Source organism: Symsagittifera roscoffensis, chromosome 3 (genome assembly GCF_963678635.1).
Source record: "Symsagittifera roscoffensis chromosome 3, txSymRosc1.1, whole genome shotgun sequence".
Taxonomy (NCBI): domain Eukaryota; kingdom Metazoa; phylum Xenacoelomorpha; order Acoela; family Convolutidae; genus Symsagittifera; species Symsagittifera roscoffensis.
Window position 1 is genome coordinate 48,031,572 of NC_087064.1, and position 22,711 is coordinate 48,054,282.

Consider the following 22,711-nt stretch of genomic DNA (forward strand, 5'->3'; position numbering starts at 1 on the left):
AGTTTTAAGTTTTTTATAGAAAACCTGATTTCTAAGAAGGCGATAGAAAATTTCGTAAGCTAATTTTCTGGAGTAATACGAAATTTCACCGCTCAAAAGAAATCTTTCTACTAGTAGCCTGTTCGCTCACTCTATTCTCTCGAAAACAGACTATAAGGCAAATTGAAAAACCACTTTTATTCGATATTGAGAAAAGTTTTCAGATTTTTGTAATGTTTAGTTTGCATCACGACTGAAAGGAATTAAATTTGACATATCACTTGAATCATTTCAATGATTAGCGCTACTTGATTTTGCGTGGAAAAAAATGAAAAGTTTTCTAGAAAAGTGAAGCACACCCGAAGACAACGTTCCTCCCCACTCTCAGAATACAACAAGGAGTATAAACTAAAGCAATACAAAAAAGAGGCGTTACAATAATCAATACTCTACTGACCGACACGCACGCAACAACTATCAGCCTTGATTCCATTATCAGTAATTGTACTGAAACTTGTCCGGTTCTTCAATTAGATGGGCCTCCATAATTTCACCAGCCTCTGTTTGATTGATGAACACGGCTAAATGTGTGATTACGATTAAGAGTTCATATCTCTCTTTTTATTCACAAGTGCAAACATCAACTACGAGATGTATATCTTAGCAATTCAAGCCGCAGTATTCTCATGATTATTTTCCTTATACAGGAATGTAAAACATTCGTTAATTAGTCTCTTTTCTAAATTGTGTTTCATAATTATTAAGGTACTTCTTGCAAAAACCATTGCAACCAATCTGAAACTAGAAATGGATGATTCAAGTTTTGAAAAAGATGAAGCTGTATCTGAAGCATGGCTTAACGGTTTATGGTCTGTGAGTGATCCTGTAAATGAGAGATCTTTTTACGAGGAGACTTCGTCCTTTTACGAAGATGCAATGATCGAGCTGGAATGGAAAGCACCTGAGCTCAGTATGGTTACTCTGGAAAACTACGAAAAGGAATCAGGTATGCTGTCAAGACCTGTTGTCAAGGTTGAAAACAATTCCAAGGTGAACTGAAACTTGACATACATGAAAACAGGCGAGTGGTGATGAAGGGATTGCGTCTCCGCCTCTCAATCAAAAGGTCGCCCGGGTTGACCTCCATAGACCGAAAATGCTAATCATACAATTCCTTAAACTAATTATTCATACATTTGCTAAAATGGTTTCAAAGAACTTTTTTCTTGTTTTGGCATAAAATTCAGTTTATAGTACTTTATAAAAAAGAAAACCTTTTTGTGGAAAAAATGCTAATATTACAATTTAAATACATGGAAATTGTATGACTAGCATTTTTTTGATGACGACAACAAAAAATTTTTCCAAGTAATACTGAAATTTTCCCAACATTTTTTTTGATTTTTTTTAAACCGCAAATCGAATTTTGTACTCAAACAAACATTTTCAGAAAAAATTGCATGCACAATTTATTTTTTTGTGTGTATAACGTAGTCCTGGAAACACAAATTAGAATTTTTCCTTTTCTCCTTATAATTTTTTTTAAAAAACAATAAAAATTTCTATTTTTTTGTATGGCATGTTCATGTTTGCCTTGATCAAGGTCTGATAATTAAAAAATTAAAAATTTGAAGAAAACGTCTTGTATCAGGGTGAAGCCCTGAATGTTTTTACTGCCTCAAGGGTCTTTTGAGCAGTAATAACATCAAACAAATTAAATGTAACAAATTTCATTTTTTTTTTAAACTGAATTGTTTGTGAAAACCATACCCACACGCCAGGTAAAGTACAAAGTGATAGATTTCGCTCCCACTGATAAATAAGCAAATAAGCTTTCTTATTATAGGCAAATAAGCTTTCTTTAACCAAATTGGAATTAATCTTAAGACGGGTTAAGTCTCCGCATAAGCGTTAATAGCGCGAAAGACATCGCGCGTTATTTGTCCCCTATTGACCAAAATGGCATTTTTATAGCCCCCATAACTTTGCAAAAAATGATTAGAGGTACAATATTTTTTCGAATTTAAACTCAAGACAACAATACCTTTTGAATTATGTAAATTTTTCTGTCAAAAACGGCTAATTGAAATGTCGAAACTTGTCTGAAGAAAAAGAAACCCACCCCGAGTACAAATGCTCCGTTACTTTCGTTATGGGAGTCGGAACAAAAATAATCACCTTTGAAAATTTGGTGTCCTACGATTTATTTACAGCCAACTTAACACAGTACATTTACACAATTAGTCATTTGACTACAAAACAATTATATCCATAACAGTTTAACTCCTATTTTCCAGTTTAGCACCGCACATTTCAACACCTAGTCCTTTCACTTCTAAAATTAATGCTCTTTGAACTTTTTATCTGTAATCTAATCACAACAAAGTTCATTCTGCAATTACCGCACGCAGCATATTGAAAAACTTCCTAAATTGACGCTTCCTAAACTACTTATGATTACTAAAAAACCTGCATGTGCTAATTCATAACAATTTGACGCAAAGTTTCCGACAAGTATAAATTTCTTACAATCACTTTATACTGTGGTCAAGTGATAAGCAAACGCAAACACACAAAAAAAACAAATTATGGTTGAGTTTTCTTTCGAATTCACAGTTTCATCTAAAAGCTCGCCAATTTTTTATAGCGTCTAGCCACAATTTTTTTTCCAAGCGAACTAATAAGTTTACCGGGAACTGGATTTGCTCAAAAAATTTTAAACGCAAAAATGGCGAGCGTCTGCCATAACTGAAAATAACGAATTGATCGAGACGCGTGGAGAGCATAACAATGACATTACAGCGCGAAAATCGGGTGCCCGAAATGTCATCAAGCTTTCAAAAGATCTCAGCGAAACTCATACACCGATTGTTGCAGCTGTCAGTGCGATTTTGCCAGTGACAAATGTTTTGGCTATTCAGTTTGCCCTCCCAATAAAAGACAAACTGATCCAAACGGCTGCCCGCAGACGTAAGCGGCTAGATGTAAATATGCCACCCATCCCCATTGCCCAAAAATTTGAGATTCCCGAGATTTTTGAAAATTTTCTCTGGTATGACAGTGGATCAAACGATCTCGAGCGAATAAAATTGTGTGGTTACCCCAAAAATCTGAGCGTTCTGGGAAATCATTTTTCTGCTTAGCCGATGGAACTTCTAAAATTACTCCGAAAACGTTCTATCAGCTATACTATATTCATGTTAGTGTATCTGGCATTGCACCAGCTTGCATGTACGCCTTCCGTCCCAAAAAAAACAGAAAAATAACAATAGCTTTTTGTAGGCGTTTTATTTGATTTAGCACCCAACTACCGGCCTGAAAAATTTTTGTTAGATTTTGAGCGAGCTGCTCTTCAGTCATTCCGAAAAAAATCCCCGAACTCATTTATCGGGTTGTTTTTTCCATCTCTCCCAGAATTACCTGACAAAAAAAAAGAATTGGGCCTAAAAGTGGCCTACGAAATGAATCAAGTATCAGCGATGGCCTTAAATATGATGATTTTCCTTGCATTTGAAAAAAAAGGTTGGCGTTTCCTATGACATGAAAAAAATTTGAGAAAATTGGCGAGTTGTGTCTGTACTTTGGCTCTGCTTACATAAAAAGCATGGTGCCAAACCGTGAAGTTTTATTCCCACCCTCCCTTTGTAACCAGCGAGTTGCGGCCGTGAGTGGTATTGCTAGAACAACAAATGCTGTTGAAGGGAGCCCTGTTTCAGCGGAGCCCACCCAAATATGTCGAAAAGTGTAGGCAGCCTGCAAAAAAACACCTACGGACAAAACTTAATTTTTTTTGACGCATCGAGAGTTCTTAAGGAAGAAAAAATGCCGTGTATTAATTCAATGAGTACAAAACAAAATGTCCGTTTACGAAGACAAAACTGATTTGTATTTTTTAGAGCGTTATCTAGTTTATGATCAGCCAGTGTAAATTTTGTCTCATTTTCGTTTATTCTTTCTTTTTGTTCATATTCAACTTTCAATCTTACTTGAGCTTTGTCCGCTTTTTTTGAAAAGACGCTTCCTTGCAACCTCCCGGAAACGTAACTAAACGCAAGAACTTGACTCGTGCACTAGCAATTTTATCCCAGGACAATCGCTTTTGTTTTTGGGTTGCTAGGTTGGGACTGGGGGCTGGCAAACTCTTTGGCGTTGTATTTATGTGCCTACTTTTCAAAAAAAGCTGACAAAGCGATCAGGTTATAAGTTTAAGTTTTAAGGCTTTTGTGGTTGGTTAAACCTTTTTCTTATTACTATACCGGCTGAAAATATCAGAAAATTAGACCATATTCAAAATTTTTCTATTTATTTGCGGGCCTTTGAAGTTCTTTTAATTATTGCTTGTTTTTGGTTCATTTTGGAACGTTTCATTGAAATTACTGGCAGGGCCATTTCATTTCATTTTGGAACGATTCATTGAAATTTTTGGCAAGGCCATTTCATTTCACCTTGGAACGATTCATTGAAACTATTGGTGAGGTCATTACTGTTCAAAACTTACAAGTAGCGCGAAATTTTCTAGCTTTAAATGGCAAATCTTTGATAATTACTAACGTCCCCCTTGAAGTTTTGTCTTCATTTTGGAGAAATTATAGAAACGTTTTTAAAATGTAGCGATGTTGAATTGCTAAGGCAACAAAATAGAGAATGACATTCTGTGGTGTTAAGTTGTTTAGAGTTGAAAAGGGGGAAGTGAAAATCTTTTAGTTTATGAGAAAATGCTGGTCATACAATTTCCATAGTTGAAAATCATTAATCTTAGACCTTTCATGCAATTTTCTGTACTAATGGAATTGCATGAAAAATGAGTGACTAGCATTTTTTCAAATATGAATATTGTATGATTAGCTTTTTTGGTCAACCCGGGCGGGTGTTCGAGTGCCACCATGATTCGCACTCGTTGCATGGGAGTGAGGCAGAAAAACCGAGCCGAGAATGTAACCATGCACATATTCAGCAATATATAGGGCCACAAACTTCTGGGTGCTTTATGTCACATTTGGACCAAAAGATAATCGCCAAGTAATAGAATTGAAAGCAGGAGCGTGGGGGGGGGGGGGGGGCGCCCCCTCAGGGATTCGACCCGCAGACGACAAAAGGTCCCCCTTTGTACTTTTTTGAGATATCCATTTTCGATGACAGACCCTCAAAAATTTCTAAAGGTGCCTTCGGCGCCAATATATACTAATTTTGAAGGGGGAGCGCGAAATTTCCAAAAAACGCCTAACAACACCAATTTAGGCCTGATTTTTTTCAAAAATTTTTGCCTGCGGCGCAGAAAATAGGCCAAAACAAGGACTTTTTACTGCTCTGTGAGAGCTTCGAAAATCTATTTGGTCGACCTATAAAAAGTGGATAAAGTTTTCAAAAATTCATGAAATTTCGACCCTCTCGAGAAAACCCTACTTGAAGGTATAATCATAAGATTTTATTTTTCAAGCCGAAATTTATCAGCATACATTCTATAAAAAAGTACGCTTACAAACTAGTTCGGCTTAGGAGAATACCAAAAAGGCATCAGCCTGTCGGATGGCATCTCCATGAGCAAAATTTATTCGTCATTTTTTTAAAATAAGATCATTTAAACAAAAGGACCGCAACATTGCTTCAAATATCACAAAAAAATCAAAGAGAAAAAATATCTGGTATTGTACTTACAAGAAATATAAACTAGCTAAAATACTATAACGAGGGGTTGAAAAAACCATAGCATACTTAGGAAATGTTCGTTGTCACAAATATATGTCTCTTATTTTATGAGAAAATGAGTCCAAAGACTCATTGACAGTTGTAAGCGCTTCAAGAAAAATTATTTTTTTTCTATTTGTAAGAATTTATTAAACAAAACACATATCCTATTTTCAATTTTGGTTTTGCTGTTATAGTCAGCTTATTTCGGCTGCAGTTTTTTTTGTATTGCCAGTTTTTGATAGTATTTGTTATCTTGTGATCGAGCATGATTTGGCTGCCTTTTTCAAAGTTTCATCGATGTAGAAGAAGAAGAAGAAGAAGAAGAAGAAGAAAGAACACCTGAATTACTATACAGTAAAAAGCCGAGGCATCAGTATAGCAAAGTGTAAATAATAAAGTTGGTTAAAATTCATTGGTTACATCAAACAAAAACACAACATCAGAAAACAAGCAATAAACAAAACAAAACAAAACAAGTTCGGTTACAGTTCAGAAATTGGTTGATTAAAATATATGAAGTTACTGATACTAAAAAAACATCAGTTTTAAGAATTAAGAACTAGCTGGTATCAAAACTTTACAAACGATTTTATAGATAGTCCAAACATACAGCGTATATACAGAGTATATACAGATTCTCTTTCAAAAAATGTCTGGAAAAATAAATTAAATTAAAACATATAGAACTAGCAAAAACGGAAACCACGCCACGTATTTGTATTTGTACATATTGGATTGTTTCTCAATTCACTCACGTAAAATTCTTTCAATTTTTTCTTGAATCCTGGTCTCGATTTTTCTAAATTGCGCAAAATTATGGGCAGTGAATTCCATTCTTTAGAAGTCAAATGAAAAAATGATTTTTGTAGAGAAGCGGTTGAACAATGTTTGTCAAAAATAATTTGTTTCGTTCTTTTATTGAGCCTATAATTGGCAGTCGGTAGTGTCAATGTATTTTGAAAAGCCTTTTTTTTGTTTGTAAGATATTGGTATAAGTATGTTATACACTTTAACTCAATTCTTTTCTCGATTCCAATGAACGATTTGCTAATGCGAAGAAGGGAAGAAGATTTAAATTTCGATCTGAAATATGTTCTTTTTAACGCCCAGTTCAACTAGTTTCTCTAGAGATAGCATCAAAATAGCATTAATTTGTTGTAAAAATATTGCTGAATAATCTAAACGTGATAAAACAAGACAATGAAGCAAGGCAACTAATGATAATGTCGGCAGTTGTTGTCCAATTGTATCTATAGTTTTAATTCCTTATGCCATTTTTTGGAGAATTGTTTTGATTTGAGCATGAAAAGATAAACTTGAATCAAGAATAAGGCCTAAATATTTGCATTCTGGTTTTTTGGCTACATAATGCCCATTAATTACTATTGTATCAGTATCTACATTTTTGCTATCTTTTTTTTTGACAAATTGTTATAAATTCCGATTTAGATGCATTCAGATTCAATTGGTTCTCTGCAAAAAATTCCGTTAGATTATTAAGTGATTTTTGCAATCGTTTCAAAGCATCCTCAGAAATTATAGAAGAGGAAAAAACCATACAGTCGTCAGCATATTGAACTAAAGTACAACCTTCATATAATCGCTCTTGTATGTCATTAACATATAAATTGAACAACAACGGACTAAGTACCGTTCCTTGTGGGACACCTCGTTTGATTTCAATCCAGTCTGAAAAAATTCCTTTGACGTTTACTCTTTGAATACGTTTGTTTAGGAAGCTAGCAATTAAAGCATTTGCTCCATTTGAAAAACCGAGAGAACGCATTTTTTCAGCTAAAACTTCATGCGAAATAGAATCAAAAGCCTTGGACAGATCTAATAAAGCTGCATGTACGATTTTTTTTGAATCTATAAGATTTCGAATACTTTCTGTCACATAAACAAGAGCATCTTGTGATGAAATGTTTTTGCGAAATCCGAATTGAAATGGTGTCATTATTTGAAATTTGTCAAGATATTCTGTTATTTGGGCATGTAGAAAAAGCACAAGTTATTGATATTGGCGGATAATTTCTTGCATCCATTGGGTCATCTTTTTTAAACAAAGCGGTTACGTGTGCTTTTTTCAGTTCGATCGGGAAAATGTTCTCATCTAAGCAAGTATTTATGACAAAAGTTAAATGTGGAACTATAACTGATTGACCGTCAATGATTGCCCAAGCAGGTACGGTACAAGGTCCGAGAGGTTTTTTAACATTGATTTTCCAAACTATATCAAAGCATTGCTTCACTGTAATGTGTTGAAAATGGAAAGGTGCAGATTCAGAGGCAGATTTGTTGTAATTCGGAGGCTTTTTAGCGCGGAAAAATTCGCCTAAGTTCGAAAAAATATAATTTAAATGATTGGCAATTTTTTTGTCTTGGGTTATCATTTCACTGAAGGAACTTCATAGAACTGTAATTCAATTGTTGCCAGAACATGTACCTCTAACATGGTTAATATATTTCCATTTTTGTTGGATAGTGCTGAGAAGTGAAAAACAATTTTTTGAGTGATCGAGTTGTTTACTTCTAATCAATTGGCTCATTTGATTACGTAAAAACTGGTACTTTGACCAATTATCGCTTGTGCTTTGACTGCGATATGATTTGAGTGAATTCTGTTTCCTATTCAACAATTGCTGACATTCTGAATCGAACCATTCCGTTTTCAATACATTTTTTTTGGTTTAAAATTACGAACAAATTTTTTTTCGATAGGAGCATGTTGCTGAAGAGCACTAGAAATTAAATAAATCATCGTCGAGAACATGTTTTGTGCGTCTGTACATTGATATAAGAGATACCAAGGAAGAGCGGAGAGTGTATTGCAAAATACATTTTTCTGATAATTTTTCTTATTGAAAGTCGAAATTATCCTCGGTAAACTTTTGCCGCATTTTATGTCCGTCAAAATAAATGAAGCAAAATGGTCGGTTTTATAAGGTGTATCAAAGCAAAATTCAATGCGGTTTGTTTCATAGTCACTGGTAATGTAGTCGATATGAGTTTTAGTTGAGGAACTAATTCTGGTCTCATCGTTTGGACAAAAAACCTTCAATCCATATGGAATAATTATAGAATCTAAATTTTCTTTTTCTTTGCTATCCAGATAATTTATGTTATAATCAACCAGAAGCGTAATTTTATTAGAAACTGAAAATGCATTATCTATGTTAAGCGTTAATTGTTCCAAAAAATCAATAAAGTTTGATCTGCTTGGATTATAACACAAATTAACTAACATTTTTTCTTTACTGGAAATGTTAAATGTAGATTTGCACTCAACCCACACTGACTCATATTTTTTAAAATCAAATAAATTTAAATCAGGCCTCAATTTTGGAGCCAATTTGACAGGTATATATAACAAAACGCCACCGCCTTTCTTTATTACCGCTGATTGCCTATCATATCTGAACATCGCATGCGTTCTAGGGTGGAGATTCCATAAATTGTCACTATCTTCTTTTTTAAGCCACGTTTCGGAAATTCCTATAATCGTATTTTCGCCCATATCATCAAGAAATTCTTTCAATTGCATCCGTTTTCTAATAATACTTTGAAAAATCAAATGAACAAATTTAAGATTTGCACAATTTTTTGAGCAGATGCCGTAGACTGTTTCAATGGTTTCAATAGGACCAGGGTTTTTTTAACATCCCCACTTTGGGTCAGTAACAACGCAAAAAGGAAAAGATGAGTCAGTGTGGTAGCTCTCCGCTCATTTATCCCACTTTTTGACGATAATATCTTTTGATGGCAGCTTAGATAGCCCCAGTAAACAATGGTTTTTACTATATTTTCCATCTGAGCCTTGGAAATTAGAAAAATTGCACAAAACAACCAGAATTTAATATTCAGCATAATAAACTAAATAAATTAAATAATCGCCAAAGTTTGCACCAAGAAAAAATGCGAAACTAGTATTTTCTAAAGAATTTTGCACCGTTTTGGAAAAATTGTATCATTTCTGTCGTTTTTGGATCTAAATTTGATGATTGTTGGGTTTGCTTCATTCTGGGGCGGGTTGTAATCTCACATGTGTTTGCATTAAAATCAGAACCTCTAAAAGAATCTCTAAAACTTTGCACCAAAATTTCAACACCCCCATCAGAAGGATGCAAAGCATCCGAGCTAAGCGCATCGGTATTTTGACTAAAATTTTTGTTTATGTCTAAAATATCCAATTTTACTTCGCCCAAGTCCTTTTTATTCCGTACTAAATTAAGAATTTGCTTGTTTAGCTTCTGTACATTTGTATTAAAATCTTTTCTAAAAGCGCCTAAGGGAGTTACAGTACATAGTGAAATTGTTTCAGGGGAGAATTTTTGATTTAGGAGATAAATTAGTTTTTCTAAGCTACTCACGGCTTCCTTCGCGTCGAAATCATTTGAGAGGCAGTCATTTATTCCAGTTAGCGTAATTACATGTTTAAAATGTCGCGATATACTGTTTCTCACGCGTTCCAGCAATGCAGAAATTTTGTGCCCACCAAATCCTCTCGCCAACACATTTTCCGATATTTGTTCCCCATTGATTCTGTTAACAATTGAGTCTCCCAGTAATAAGACAGAATATTCTCCTTCTCGTGGTAAAAATAAATGTTTTCGTTGTTGGTCGAATTTTTCTTCTTGAATATTGGTTGCTTGTATTTTGATTTCTTGGTTATTCTTGCTTTCTTGGTTATTTTCGCTTCGTTTGTTCTGATTTCTGCTCCGAGTTTCACTCTTGCTCCATTCATTTTCAAATTTGTTTTCTGCAATTTTCGAATTGCCCGTGTTTTTAAAACTTTCTAGATCAATAAATTTGTTTCCTTTTTCTTCATCTTTCGTTGATACTGTTAAGTTTTCGATAATTCGTTTAAAATAAGTAACATTTTCGATCAAGTCTTTATACGGCTCGTATTTCATTTAATCGTTCAAATTTCGGAAAGTTTCGAGGTCAAACATGTTGGCGATTAAAAGCGAAATTAAGAATAAGACATTAAGATGAACCGACTGATCGCTAGAAATTTAAGTTGGTTGTGAAATAAATGTGTGCTTTGAAATTTAATTTTTCATCAATTATTAGACCAAAAAACTTTTGGGATTTTTTGTTGGAGAAATTTCTCCTGTTAATTCTAAGGTGACTGTTTTTTCTTGTTTATTCTAAGCTTATTCTCAAAAAAAAAATTCAAATTTGCTTGCGTGAGAATTCACCTGCAGCTGATTTCCTGTTTCAGTTGTTGTATACAATGCGCAATCATCAGCAAACACAACAATTTTTTTAAGCCTGCAGAAATTTGACAAATCCTTTATATACAGCAAAAACAACAAAGGACCCAGGACTGAACCTTGTGGTAGACCATATAGATTGTTTTGGTGTCTGATAGTGAATTCTTATAAGAAACATACTGTTTACGATTTTCAAGGCATGACCTCAAAAAACCAATAATTCTACCTCATAAACCATAAAATTTGCATTTTTCCAGTAAGAATTTGTAATCAACTGTGTTGAATGCTTTTGTGTCGATGATCTATCAGCGTACACACTAAGCCTATATTATCTTCTAAGTTCTCCAATGTGAATACATCATACTTTTTCAGAAAACTTCTCAAGCGATTATTACTCAATTTTTCGAATCTACCCATAATTGGTAGAATAGATATAGATCTGTAGTTACCACTACCTGACAATGTGCCACTTTTATGAATTGCTTAAGTTTGCAGTCTTAAAAACTGAAGTATAGTATGACAACCCTACACATTGAATGAGAAGGCAACTAAGTAGCTCAGATATAACTGGACTTATTTTCTTATTAGGTTGTTACTTTGGTTGTAACTATCAAGGTTGTTTTTTTTTCTTCAGGTTTTTAATTACTTCATAAAATTCTTGGGGTGAAATGATTTCAAAAAACATTGTGTTTTTTCCCTCTACAACATTTAAAATTTTTTGTGGTGCTGTAATAGTTTCGATTAGCTTCTGACCAATTTCAAGAAAAAATCGTTAAATTCTTCTGCAGTTGGAATGCTATGTTTTGAACTCACTTGTTTTTCCTTTTTTTCTAATCTTACCTATGACTTCACAAAAATTTTCGATCTTTTATGGCTCTTGCTTTCTAGTCTTCTCTCAAAGAAAAAACATTTTGATTTTCGACGCAAGGTTTTCAATTGTTTCCGTTGTTTCATGAACTTATTATTGATAAAGTATTTTTTGTATAAATAAATTTTTAGTCTTCTTATTACTCTCAATTTTAATTTTAATTGTTATCTTACTTCTCCTATTTTTATTGATTGGAAGCTCATGAATGAATTTTTCACAAGTAGACTGGATAATTAGTAGGATCTGCGAAAAGCAATCACTTACACCTTCAGCATCTTTTTGCAACTACATTTTTTCAGTACTCTGCCACAGTGCAAAATTGAACTTCAGCAAGATCTCATGGTTCTCCAAAACGTTTCAATCATCTCAAATTTCAAGGTTATTTTTTTACGTTGTTTTTTAACCAAAGTATTGTTTTCAGGACCTTGACTATCGAATAAAAGTTGGTAAAAACACATCTATTGTTGACTGGCTGCTTTTAGTTATTCGAGTACTTTCACTTTTCAATTATTTTAATCCAAGCAGTAGCAGGCTGTTTTAAAGATTTAGAGACTGCTTGTCGACTTAGACACATCAACATTCATGTCTCAACATACAATGTGCATATATCCTGGTTGCTTTTTCAACTCGAACAGAAAGTTGCAAATGATCAAGAAACTTACAATTGTTCATTTGAGGTACTTTATAGAATACAGTTATAATATTTTTCTCCCCGCCGTTTTCGCATAAAATAGTCACAATTTGCATTTCGTTGGATAACAGTTTTTTTTACTTTATTATATGAAATACCTTCGCTTACGTAGAAAGCAACACCGCCATCGCGTCTGTTCCTATTCATTGTTTCTATAGATTGGTAACCTGCCAATTTGAGAATGCCAAAACCCATATAAGCTTTCAGCCATGTTTCAGTAAGAGCTGTAACTTGCGGCAAATCAGTTTTAGTTTCAAGAAAAAGCTCTAAGAATTGATGATTTGCGCTAAAGAACAAAAAATTTTCAAAAGAACGGACATTCAGCTTTGTGTATTACTCCTTTTTCCGACCTTATTCTATTATTTCGATGGCCAGTACGTTTTTTCATTATGATTTTTGATAATGTTTGTTCATATTTTCAGAAACACTTTTTGAATTTTTAACCAGTTTTACTATGATTTGAAATGATTTGATCAACATACAGCTGAGAATCGCAATCTTATCTAAGTAATATTTTTTTCTTTCTTCAATCGGTTTTGTTCTTACTTTGAAAATTCATTCAATTAATTTTAATTCTGTTCAACTATGATAGCTGAAAATTTGTCAATCTATTTTAGACACTTCTCATTCCGGTTGCTAAATATTGCAACCAGGAGAAGATATTTACTTTCGGACAAGCTTAGTTGCTGAAAATCGCAACTACAGTCAAAAATGCTAATTGAAAAAAAAGGAAACAAAGAACTCAGGTAAACGACTTTTAAGAACTATGCTTCAATGGCAATTAGAAAAAAAATTGGTTGCTGAGAATGGCAACAAGTCTCAATTTTAAGCACTTTTCACTCTCTTTGCTTTTTTTTGATGATTATTACTTTTTATAGACAATTGAATTGTTTTAAAACTGAGATTCGGACCCGTGTTTTTTGTACCGTGTTTTCTGTACCGTGCCGTTTGTACCGTGCTTTTAAGCATTTGCTTTATCAAAACCATAATGAAAAAAAAAAGATAAAGAAGAACTCGTTCGCCTCTAACCGAACTGTTGAAATAAACTTTTGTCTATGAGTGAGAAAATATGGAAAAACCGAACAAATAATGAGAAGACGACCATTTTTTGTAAGCAAAAATTTTAACCTTTAGAGCCGAACCTTTTGCTCATTCAACCGATGTAAAGTTAATAGCTCACAGGCTTTACTTTTCCACGTTCATGTTTTGTTTTTTTTTTGCTGCGGGAAATACTTTGAAAAATCAAATGAACAAATTTAAGATTTGCACAATTTTTTGAGCAGATGCCGTAGACTGTTTCAATGGTTTCAATAGGACCAGGGTTTTTTTAACATCCCCACTTTGGGTCAGTAACAACGCAAAAAGGAAAAGATGAGTCAGTGTGGTAGCTCTCCGCTCATTTATCCCACTTTTTGACGATAATATCTTTTGATGGCAGCTTAGATAGCCCCAGTAAACAATGGTTTTTACTATATTTTCCATCTGAGCCTTGGAAATTAGAAAAATTGCACAAAACAACCAGAATTTAATATTCAGCATAATAAACGCAAATAATCGCCAAAGTTTGCACCAAGAAAAAATGCGAAACTAGTATTTTCTAAAGAATTTTGCACCGTTTTGGAAAAATTGTATCATTTCTGTCGTTTTTGGATCTAAATTTGATGATTGTTGGGTTTGCTTCATTCTGGGGCGGGTTGTAATCTCACATGTGTTTGCATTAATATCAGAACCTCTAAAAGAATCTCTAAAACTTTGCACCAAAATTTCAACACCCCCATCAGAAGGATGCAAAGCATCCGAGCTAAGCGCATCGGTATTTTGACTAAAATTTTTGTTTATGTCTAAAATATCCAATTTTACTTCGCCCAAGTCCTTTTTATTCCGTACTAAATTAAGAATTTGCTTGTTTAGCTTCTGTACATTTGTATTAAAATCTTTTCTAAAAGCGCCTAAGGGAGTTACAGTACATAGTGAAATTGTTTCAGGGGAGAATTTTTGATTTAGGAGATAAATTAGTTTTTCTAAGCTACTCACGGCTTCCTTCGCGTCGAAATCATTTGAGAGGCAGTCATTTATTCCAGTTAGCGTAATTACATGTTTAAAATGTCGCGATATACTGTTTCTCACGCGTTCCAGCAATGCAGAAATTTTGTGCCCACCAAATCCTCTCGCCAACACATTTTCCGATATTTGTTCCCCATTGATTCTGTTAACAATTGAGTCTCCCAGTAATAAGACAGAATATTCTCCTTCTCGTGGTAAAAATAAATGTTTTCGTTGTTGGTCGAATTTTTCTTCTTGAATATTGGTTGCTTGTATTTTGATTTCTTGGTTATTCTTGCTTTCTTGGTTATTTTCGCTTCGTTTGTTCTGATTTCTGCTCCGAGTTTCACTCTTGCTCCATTCATTTTCAAATTTGTTTTCTGCAATTTTCGAATTGCCCGTGTTTTTAAAACTTTCTAGATCAATAAATTTGTTTCCTTTTTCTTCATCTTTCGTTGATACTGTTAAGTTTTCGATAATTCGTTTAAAATAAGTAACATTTTCGATCAAGTCTTTATACGGCTCGTATTTCATTTAATCGTTCAAATTTCGGAAAGTTTCGAGGTCAAACATGTTGGCGATTAAAAGCGAAATTAAGAATAAGACATTAAGATGAACCGACTGATCGCTAGAAATTTAAGTTGGTTGTGAAATAAATGTGTGCTTTGAAATTTAATTTTTCATCAATTATTAGACCAAAAAACTTTTGGGATTTTTTGTTGGAGAAATTTCTCCTGTTAATTCTAAGGTGACTGTTTTTTCTTGTTTATTCTAAGCTTATTCTCAAAAAAAAAATTCAAATTTGCTTGCGTGAGAATTCACCTGCAGCTGATTTCCTGTTTCAGTTGTTGTATACAATGCGCAATCATCAGCAAACACAACAATTTTTTTAAGCCTGCAGAAATTTGACAAATCCTTTATATACAGCAAAAACAACAAAGGACCCAGGACTGAACCTTGTGGTAGACCATATAGATTGTTTTGGTGTCTGATAGTGAATTCTTATAAGAAACATACTGTTTACGATTTTCAAGGCATGACCTCAAAAAACCAATAATTCTACCTCATAAACCATAAAATTTGCATTTTTCCAGTAAGAATTTGTAATCAACTGTGTTGAATGCTTTTGTGTCGATGATCTATCAGCGTACACACTAAGCCTATATTATCTTCTAAGTTCTCCAATGTGAATACATCATACTTTTTCAGAAAACTTCTCAAGCGATTATTACTCAATTTTTCGAATCTACCCATAATTGGTAGAATAGATATAGATCTGTAGTTACCACTACCTGACAATGTGCCACTTTTATGAATTGCTTAAGTTTGCAGTCTTAAAAACTGAAGTATAGTATGACAACCCTACACATTGAATGAGAAGGCAACTAAGTAGCTCAGATATAACTGGACTTATTTTCTTATTAGGTTGTTACTTTGGTTGTAACTATCAAGGTTGTTTTTTTTTCTTCAGGTTTTTAATTACTTCATAAAATTCTTGGGGTGAAATGATTTCAAAAAACATTGTGTTTTTTCCCTCTACAACATTTAAAATTTTTTGTGGTGCTGTAATAGTTTCGATTAGCTTCTGACCAATTTCAAGAAAAAATCGTTAAATTCTTCTGCAGTTGGAATGCTATGTTTTGAACTCACTTGTTTTTCCTTTTTTTCTAATCTTACCTATGACTTCACAAAAATTTTCGATCTTTTATGGCTCTTGCTTTCTAGTCTTCTCTCAAAGAAAAAACATTTTGATTTTCGACGCAAGGTTTTCAATTGTTTCCGTTGTTTCATGAACTTATTATTGATAAAGTATTTTTTGTATATATAAATTTTTAGTCTTCTTATTACTCTCAATTTTAATTTTAATTGTTATCTTACTTCTCCTATTTTTATTGATTGGAAGCTCATGAATGAATTTTTCACAAGTAGACTGGATAATTAGTAGGATCTGCGAAAAGCAATCACTTACACCTTCAGCATCTTTTTGCAACTACATTTTTTCAGTACTCTGCCACAGTGCAAAATTGAACTTCAGCAAGATCTCATGGTTCTCCAAAACGTTTCAATCATCTCAAATTTCAAGGTTATTTTTTTACGTTGTTTTTTAACCAAAGTATTGTTTTCAGGACCTTGACTATCGAATAAAAGTTGGTAAAAAACACATCTATTGTTGACTGGCTGCTTTTAGTTATTCGAGTACTTTCACTTTTCAATTATTTTAATCCAAGCAGTAGCAGGCTGTTTTAAAGATTTAGAGACTGCTTGTCGACTTAGACACGTCAACATTCATGTCTCAACATACAATGTGCATATATCCTGGTTGCTTTTTCAACTCGAACAGAAAGTTGCAAATGATCAAGAAACTTACAATTGTTCATTTGAGGTACTTTATAGAATACAGTTATAATATTTTTCTCCCCGCCGTTTTCGCATAAAATAGTCACAATTTGCATTTCGTTGGATAACAGTTTTTTTACTTTATTATATGAAATACCTTCGCTTACGTAGAAAGCAACACCGCCATCGCGTCTGTTCCTATTCATTGTTTCTATAGATTGGTAACCTGCCAATTTGAGAATGCCAAAACCCATATAAGCTTTCAGCCATGTTTCAGTAAGAGCTGTAACTTGCGGCAAATCAGTTTTAGTTTCAAGAAAAAGCTCTAAGAATTGATGATTTGCGCTAAAGAACAAAAAATTTTCAAAAGAACGGACATTCAGCTTTGTGTATTACTCCTTTTTCCGACCTTATTCTATTATTTCGATGGCCAGTACGTTTTTACATTATGATTTTTGATAATGTTTGTTCATATTTTCAGAAACACTTTTTGAATTTTTAACCAGTTTTACTATGATTTGAAATGATTTGATCAACATACAGCTGAGAATCGCAATCTTATCTAAGTAATATTTTTTTCTTTCTTCAATCGGTTTTGTTCTTACTTTGAAAATTCATTCAATTAATTTTAATTCTGTTCAACTATGATAGCTGAAAATTTGTCAATCTATTTTAGACACTTCTCATTCCGGTTGCTAAATATTGCAACCAGGAGAAGATATTTACTTTCGGACAAGCTTAGTTGCTGAAAATCGCAACTACAGTCAAAAATGCTAATTGAAAAAAAAGGAAACAAAGAACTCAGGTAAACGACTTTTAAGAACTATGCTTCAATGGCAATTAGAAAAAAAATTGGTTGCTGAGAATGGCAACAAGTCTCAATTTTAAGCACTTTTCACTCTCTTTGCTTTTTTTTGATGATTATTACTTTTTATAGACAATTGAATTGTTTTAAAACTGAGATTCGGACCCGTGTTTTTTGTACCGTGTTTTCTGTACCGTGCCGTTTGTACTGTGCTTTTAAGCATTTGCTTTATCAAAACCATAATGAAAAAAAAAAGATAAAGAAGAACTCGTTCGCCTCTAACCGAACTGTTGAAATAAACTTTTGTCTATGAGTGAGAAAATATGGAAAAACCGAACAAATAATGAGAAGACGACCATTTTTTGTCAGCAAAAATTTTAACCTTTAGAGCCGAACCTTTTGCTCATTCAACCGATGTAAAGTTAATAGCTCACAGGCTTTACTTTTCCACGTTCATGTTTTGTTTTTTTTTGCTGCGGGAGAAAAACTAGCATACAGTTTCATGATTCTCTACTCATTTTCTATTTTGGATGCACCGCGCTCAGTAATTGTCGCCCTATTAGCCATGGGTTGTTCTTTGATAGCTTTCCATAGTTTTTAAATCGTCCACATGTTCCATTTTTCAAAACGAACTTGCTCACGGTCATTTTTGCACAAAACCGACACGCTGCAATTCCAGAAACAGTTACTGAAACCTTTTTTTATTGCCTCCTGGTTAATGTTTGATTCAATAGGAGAGAGACGCTTTGTTGCTTTTGTTATTCATTTTGTTGCTTTTGTTATTCAATTTGTTGCTTTTGTTATTCAATTTTTTTCGTAAGTTGTAATTTGCTAATTTGTCCTCCAACCAGATAAATTTCACAAAAACCGTAGGGCTCAATCCATGAGGTAGATTTCCAGTACCCGGCATAATCTGGTACGCACTCAAGGAGATATCCGTAACTTTAGTGCATCCCAAATCTCGGAAAAACACTTGCAAATCACCAAGAAATTTGTTTCTCTTTTCGTTTAAATCACCCAAATATTTTCTCAGATCAAATGGAGGATTTTTGATTAAGATGGAATACTTACTGGTATAATGTTCGTGTACCCTCAACTGTTCATTCAAACTAGAGCAAATAATTTGCAAGTCGCTCAACTTTTCTGCATGTTCACTCTTACCAGATACCAAGTTGATTGCCATCAGCAGCAACCCCTCACCCACATTCTTATCCGTAACTTAATTGATGATATCATTCATCTACTCTGGAATATCCATGATGTAAAGAGACTTTTTGGATACAAAAATTAATAATAATTGAATTCAATGATAATGTCTTTTTGTTAACTCGAACAACGTAACTAAAAATTTGAAATCGGCCGTTCAAAGTTTTTAGAAACAAAGTTTGCTTTTGAAGGTCAAGAAATAGAGCAACTGTTTCTCAGCTATGTTTCATTCTGTCTATGAATTAAGAGTGAAGATAATAAAATGTTTTCACTGTTCAAGGTCTCAAAATACCAAGGGACTGTCTGATAATGGATGTGGGTGCGGGCACTGGACTCAGCGGGGAGGCGATGAGGAAAGCTGGATTCAGTGGAACGATAGACGCTCTGGAACCCTCACAGAAGATGTTCGAGAAAGCTATAGAGAAAAACATATACTCCAAATACTACTCAGATTTCTTGATTGGAAACAAGGCAAGCGCGATTGTAGATATCCTATTAGTATGATATCTCAGTCGGTTTCCACTCGAAAAAATGGAAGGAATTGCGTCACTCGAGGAACAAAAATTGAGATCATCTCAACGTCCTTTAAGAAAATTAAAACGCTGCTAACAAATTTCATTGATATAATTTCAGGAAACCACAGTCTCAGGTGACTACTACGATCTGGTGGTTTCTGTCGGAGTTCTCGGAAAAAGATCAGTCAGGCAAGTAATCAAAAAAATTTTTTTTAATTTCCGAAAAAATATATTTTTTAAAGTACCTGTTTACAGGAATAAAAGTCTGTATGAAATTTTGCGTATGGCGAAACAAGGAGGACTAGTTTTAACCATGATGGTGAAGGAAAGCTTCGATGAAATGCACTTCAAAGAAACGATCAATGAAGTCACTGGTGATGGAAAAGCTACATTGGAATACTCCGAGACGTTTGACCGCTGCTACAGGAACCACTCGGCCATCGGATTTATAATCAAAAAAAGTTGAGGTGAAACTGTTTCGTTAAAAAAAAAATTGTAATAGTACTCTTTTTGTCTCCATTCAAATTTGTAATGGTTTAATTTGCCAAATACGCTTCAATACGACCAAATATTAAGCGTTAAATCGTAGCTTCGCTAATTGGCCAGATTGAACCCCCATACTTGTAACAAAAAAGTAGCAGCTAAAATAGTTTTTTTTAAGTTTGAGCTCAAGATGTGAACTTGCAAATTTCAAAAGGCAAAAAAAATTTTCTCTGTTAAACTGACAATTCCGTTTACTCAATATTAAAATGCAGTTAAACTAAGATTAAAAAAAAACTGCTCGTATCAGACCGAAGCCCCAAATGTTCCGGCTGCTCTTTAAGGTCCCGATAAAACGTTTTCGATTAAATAAATACCAAAATATTTTAAAAGAACTTTTTTCTTATTTTTCTTTTTTTTTCTAACTTTTCAATCCCCACGCGCTATGTGAAGCACAAACTGATAATTTGGAACCAGATCTAAACTAGTATTTATCATTGGTTATTATTATGATATTTTATTTCTATAAAATATTAAATACTAGCCATACTAACCAATCATACTCCATCAAACTAACAACCCACTTATTTGTAAGTGTTGAAACTACTTGTAGTTTGAACACCAGAGCAATTTGAATTTAACTTACAAGTAGTTGCTTTCTCCAAGAGACCGACTCGTAACAAAACCATTATACTCTAGATCTATTGAGACTAAGAGATATAAGAGTAAGATTAAGATTGGTATTAGACTAAGAAGTTGCACGAATCTATCCGGCCGAAAATAAGATAGCGTGACGAGCAGACGGTGTACCTTATCTGAAATTACTCTATGAGTTATAACCAAAAGGATATAACTCAAATTTAAATGATAAATACTGACAACATTGAATAACCTGCCTCAATTCTTTTTGGAATGATTTAATTTATCGAACTTTTGAACAACAACGTGTCAAGGTTTCGAATCAACGAGATGAAAAAAGAACGCCTAAGTATCTCTTCATCTAATTATTAGAGCAGATCATAGCAAAAAAGAAGTGCAAAATTTTCAAACCAATTTGTCAAACTTCAAAAATTTCAGCTGAATTCAGTAGCGTGCCAAGGAGGAGGGGGAGGGGGGATTGGCGACCGCTCTCCTTCCCTCAATTCTGGTCGCCAATTTTTTCCAAAGGGTCCGTCCCCCTTTGGTATACTTCTACGACATCAATTTTTTGCTAACTAGCTTAAAAAAAATTCTAAAGTTGCATTTGGCGCCAATATCAATAATTTTGAGGGAGAGCGCGCGCCGAAAAAAGCTATTTTTTGGTCAAAATTTTCCAAAAATTGCTTAAAAACTCCTTTTTTAACCTGTTTTTCAGCCCGACAAAATTTTTGACAAAATAGGGTCTGTATAGTTTTTTCGGAGAGCTCGGAAAATTAAATTGGTCAACCTTTAAAAAATGTCGGCGAAATTCAAAATTTTTCGAAAAACTGCCCCCTTCGCTCTAGAAAAATTTCTGCGCGCGCCACTGGTTGAATTTTACAGTTTCTGAAAACAGATCAATGAATAAAGCAGGAAGTTGCGAACAATGCTTAGACCTCGAGCTAACACGCTGAAAACAATTACTAGCAGCTTAATGCAGTTTTCAGCATTGCGCAAAAGTAAACTAAATCGTAGGCTAGCTGTAATTTCACACTTTGAAATAACCAAACTTGTGAAAGAAAAAACCACCTGCCAAAAAAATGCCAAGGGGTGGTAAAAAAAATTTACCTGTGACCTGTGATCATTTTTTTGTGAAGTTATGGGGGTTTAAAGATTGTCAATTTGGCCAATTTGGGAAAATTAACATGCGATAAATTTTATCTGTTTTGTTTCTCAAATTTGGGGGGGGGGGTATAAAAATTATTTTAAAAGTGGTCCATCCTGCTGCAGTTTTGCTGTATTGGGCAAAATTTAGTGCGAATAAGGCCTTTCCCAGAAAAAAAATTTTTACAATTAACAAAACTCCAGAAGAAAGTTCAGTGAATTTTTTCCATTTGGTCGAATAACTAAACTCAGCAAAATCTTACTAAAAATTTCAACAAGTTCATATCTGTTTTTTAGGCAGTCAACAACTCACGAAGTAACACACGACAACCCATAAGCTCAAAGACAGGGACCTTGAAAAAAAACTCTTTTTGAACTAAGCACAATTTTGTTAAAAGAATGTTTTAAACAAAAACAAAATAAAATTGTAAAAAGAACTAAAACAAAACTTTCATTTTTGCAATTTTTCGAACTAAAATTGCCAGATTTTTTTCCAATTTTTCTGTTTTTTGGTTTACGATCAGATTAAAACTTTTCAGTATCAAAACTTTTGGTATTCAGGACATCGCTTCCAGTGGCTCCCATGGTTGCATCTTAATCCAAATAGTTCAGAAACAAACACGCAAATAAAGTTCAAGTAACAAAGGTACAGAACGATTTTAAGATACAAAAAGAATCTTTTTGTTATCTGAGTTAAAAGAAAGATAGAAAATTGAATATATATTTCGGGCAAATTTTTTTGTTTGCATCCCAATTTTGAATCTGTTTTAGCTTTAGTTTGGAGATTCCATAAGGTTTTTCGCACGCTTTCGCCGAAAAAACGCATCAACCGATTATTTTCTTATTTGAAATTTGAAATCTATATGAAACAAGAGCGAGTTGAAATAAGGACACAATGAATAATATCAGAGACTCCCAGCATTTGTTGATACAGACAGATCGAAAAGTGCTTCAATTGGAAAAAGTTTTTTTTCATGGGAAAAAAATCCTGTATCCGATATGATAACACTAGCCAATAGCAAGAGTTATAAGCTGGAGCAAGTATCAATTCCAACTCAAGATATGATACAAAGCGTAACAGTTAGAAAGCACATATCCCGT

General features: G+C 33.7%; 2 protein-coding genes across 2 annotated transcripts in view; one reads left to right on the plus strand and one right to left on the minus strand.

Annotated features, from left to right (window-relative positions):
* Window positions 1–22,711, minus strand: part of LOC134841118 (uncharacterized) — a 48,527-nt gene that overhangs the window by 5,897 nt on the left and 19,919 nt on the right. The window lies entirely within an intron of this gene.
* On the plus strand, window positions 612–21,995 carry LOC134841117 (uncharacterized). Its single transcript, XM_063856903.1, has 5 exons — window positions 612–985; window positions 19,114–19,304; window positions 19,467–19,537; window positions 19,604–19,815; window positions 21,908–21,995. The coding sequence occupies exons 1-4, from the start codon at window positions 787–789 to the stop codon at window positions 19,812–19,814; spliced, it is 672 nt and encodes a 223-aa protein (XP_063712973.1). The 5' UTR covers window positions 612–786; the 3' UTR covers window position 19,815; window positions 21,908–21,995.

What these genes read in the sequence shown, in the direction of transcription:
- LOC134841117 (XM_063856903.1), top strand. Translation starts at nt 787, where the DNA reads ATGGATGATTCAAGTTTTGAAAAAGATGAAGCTGTATCTGAAGCATGG. An exon ending in AAACTACGAAAAGGAATCAG is followed by an intron (nt 986 to 19,113) that starts GTATGCTGTCAA and finishes TCACTGTTCAAG; the next exon opens with GTCTCAAAATACCAAGGGAC. An exon ending in ATTTCTTGATTGGAAACAAG is followed by an intron (nt 19,305 to 19,466) that starts GCAAGCGCGATT and finishes ATATAATTTCAG; the next exon opens with GAAACCACAGTCTCAGGTGA.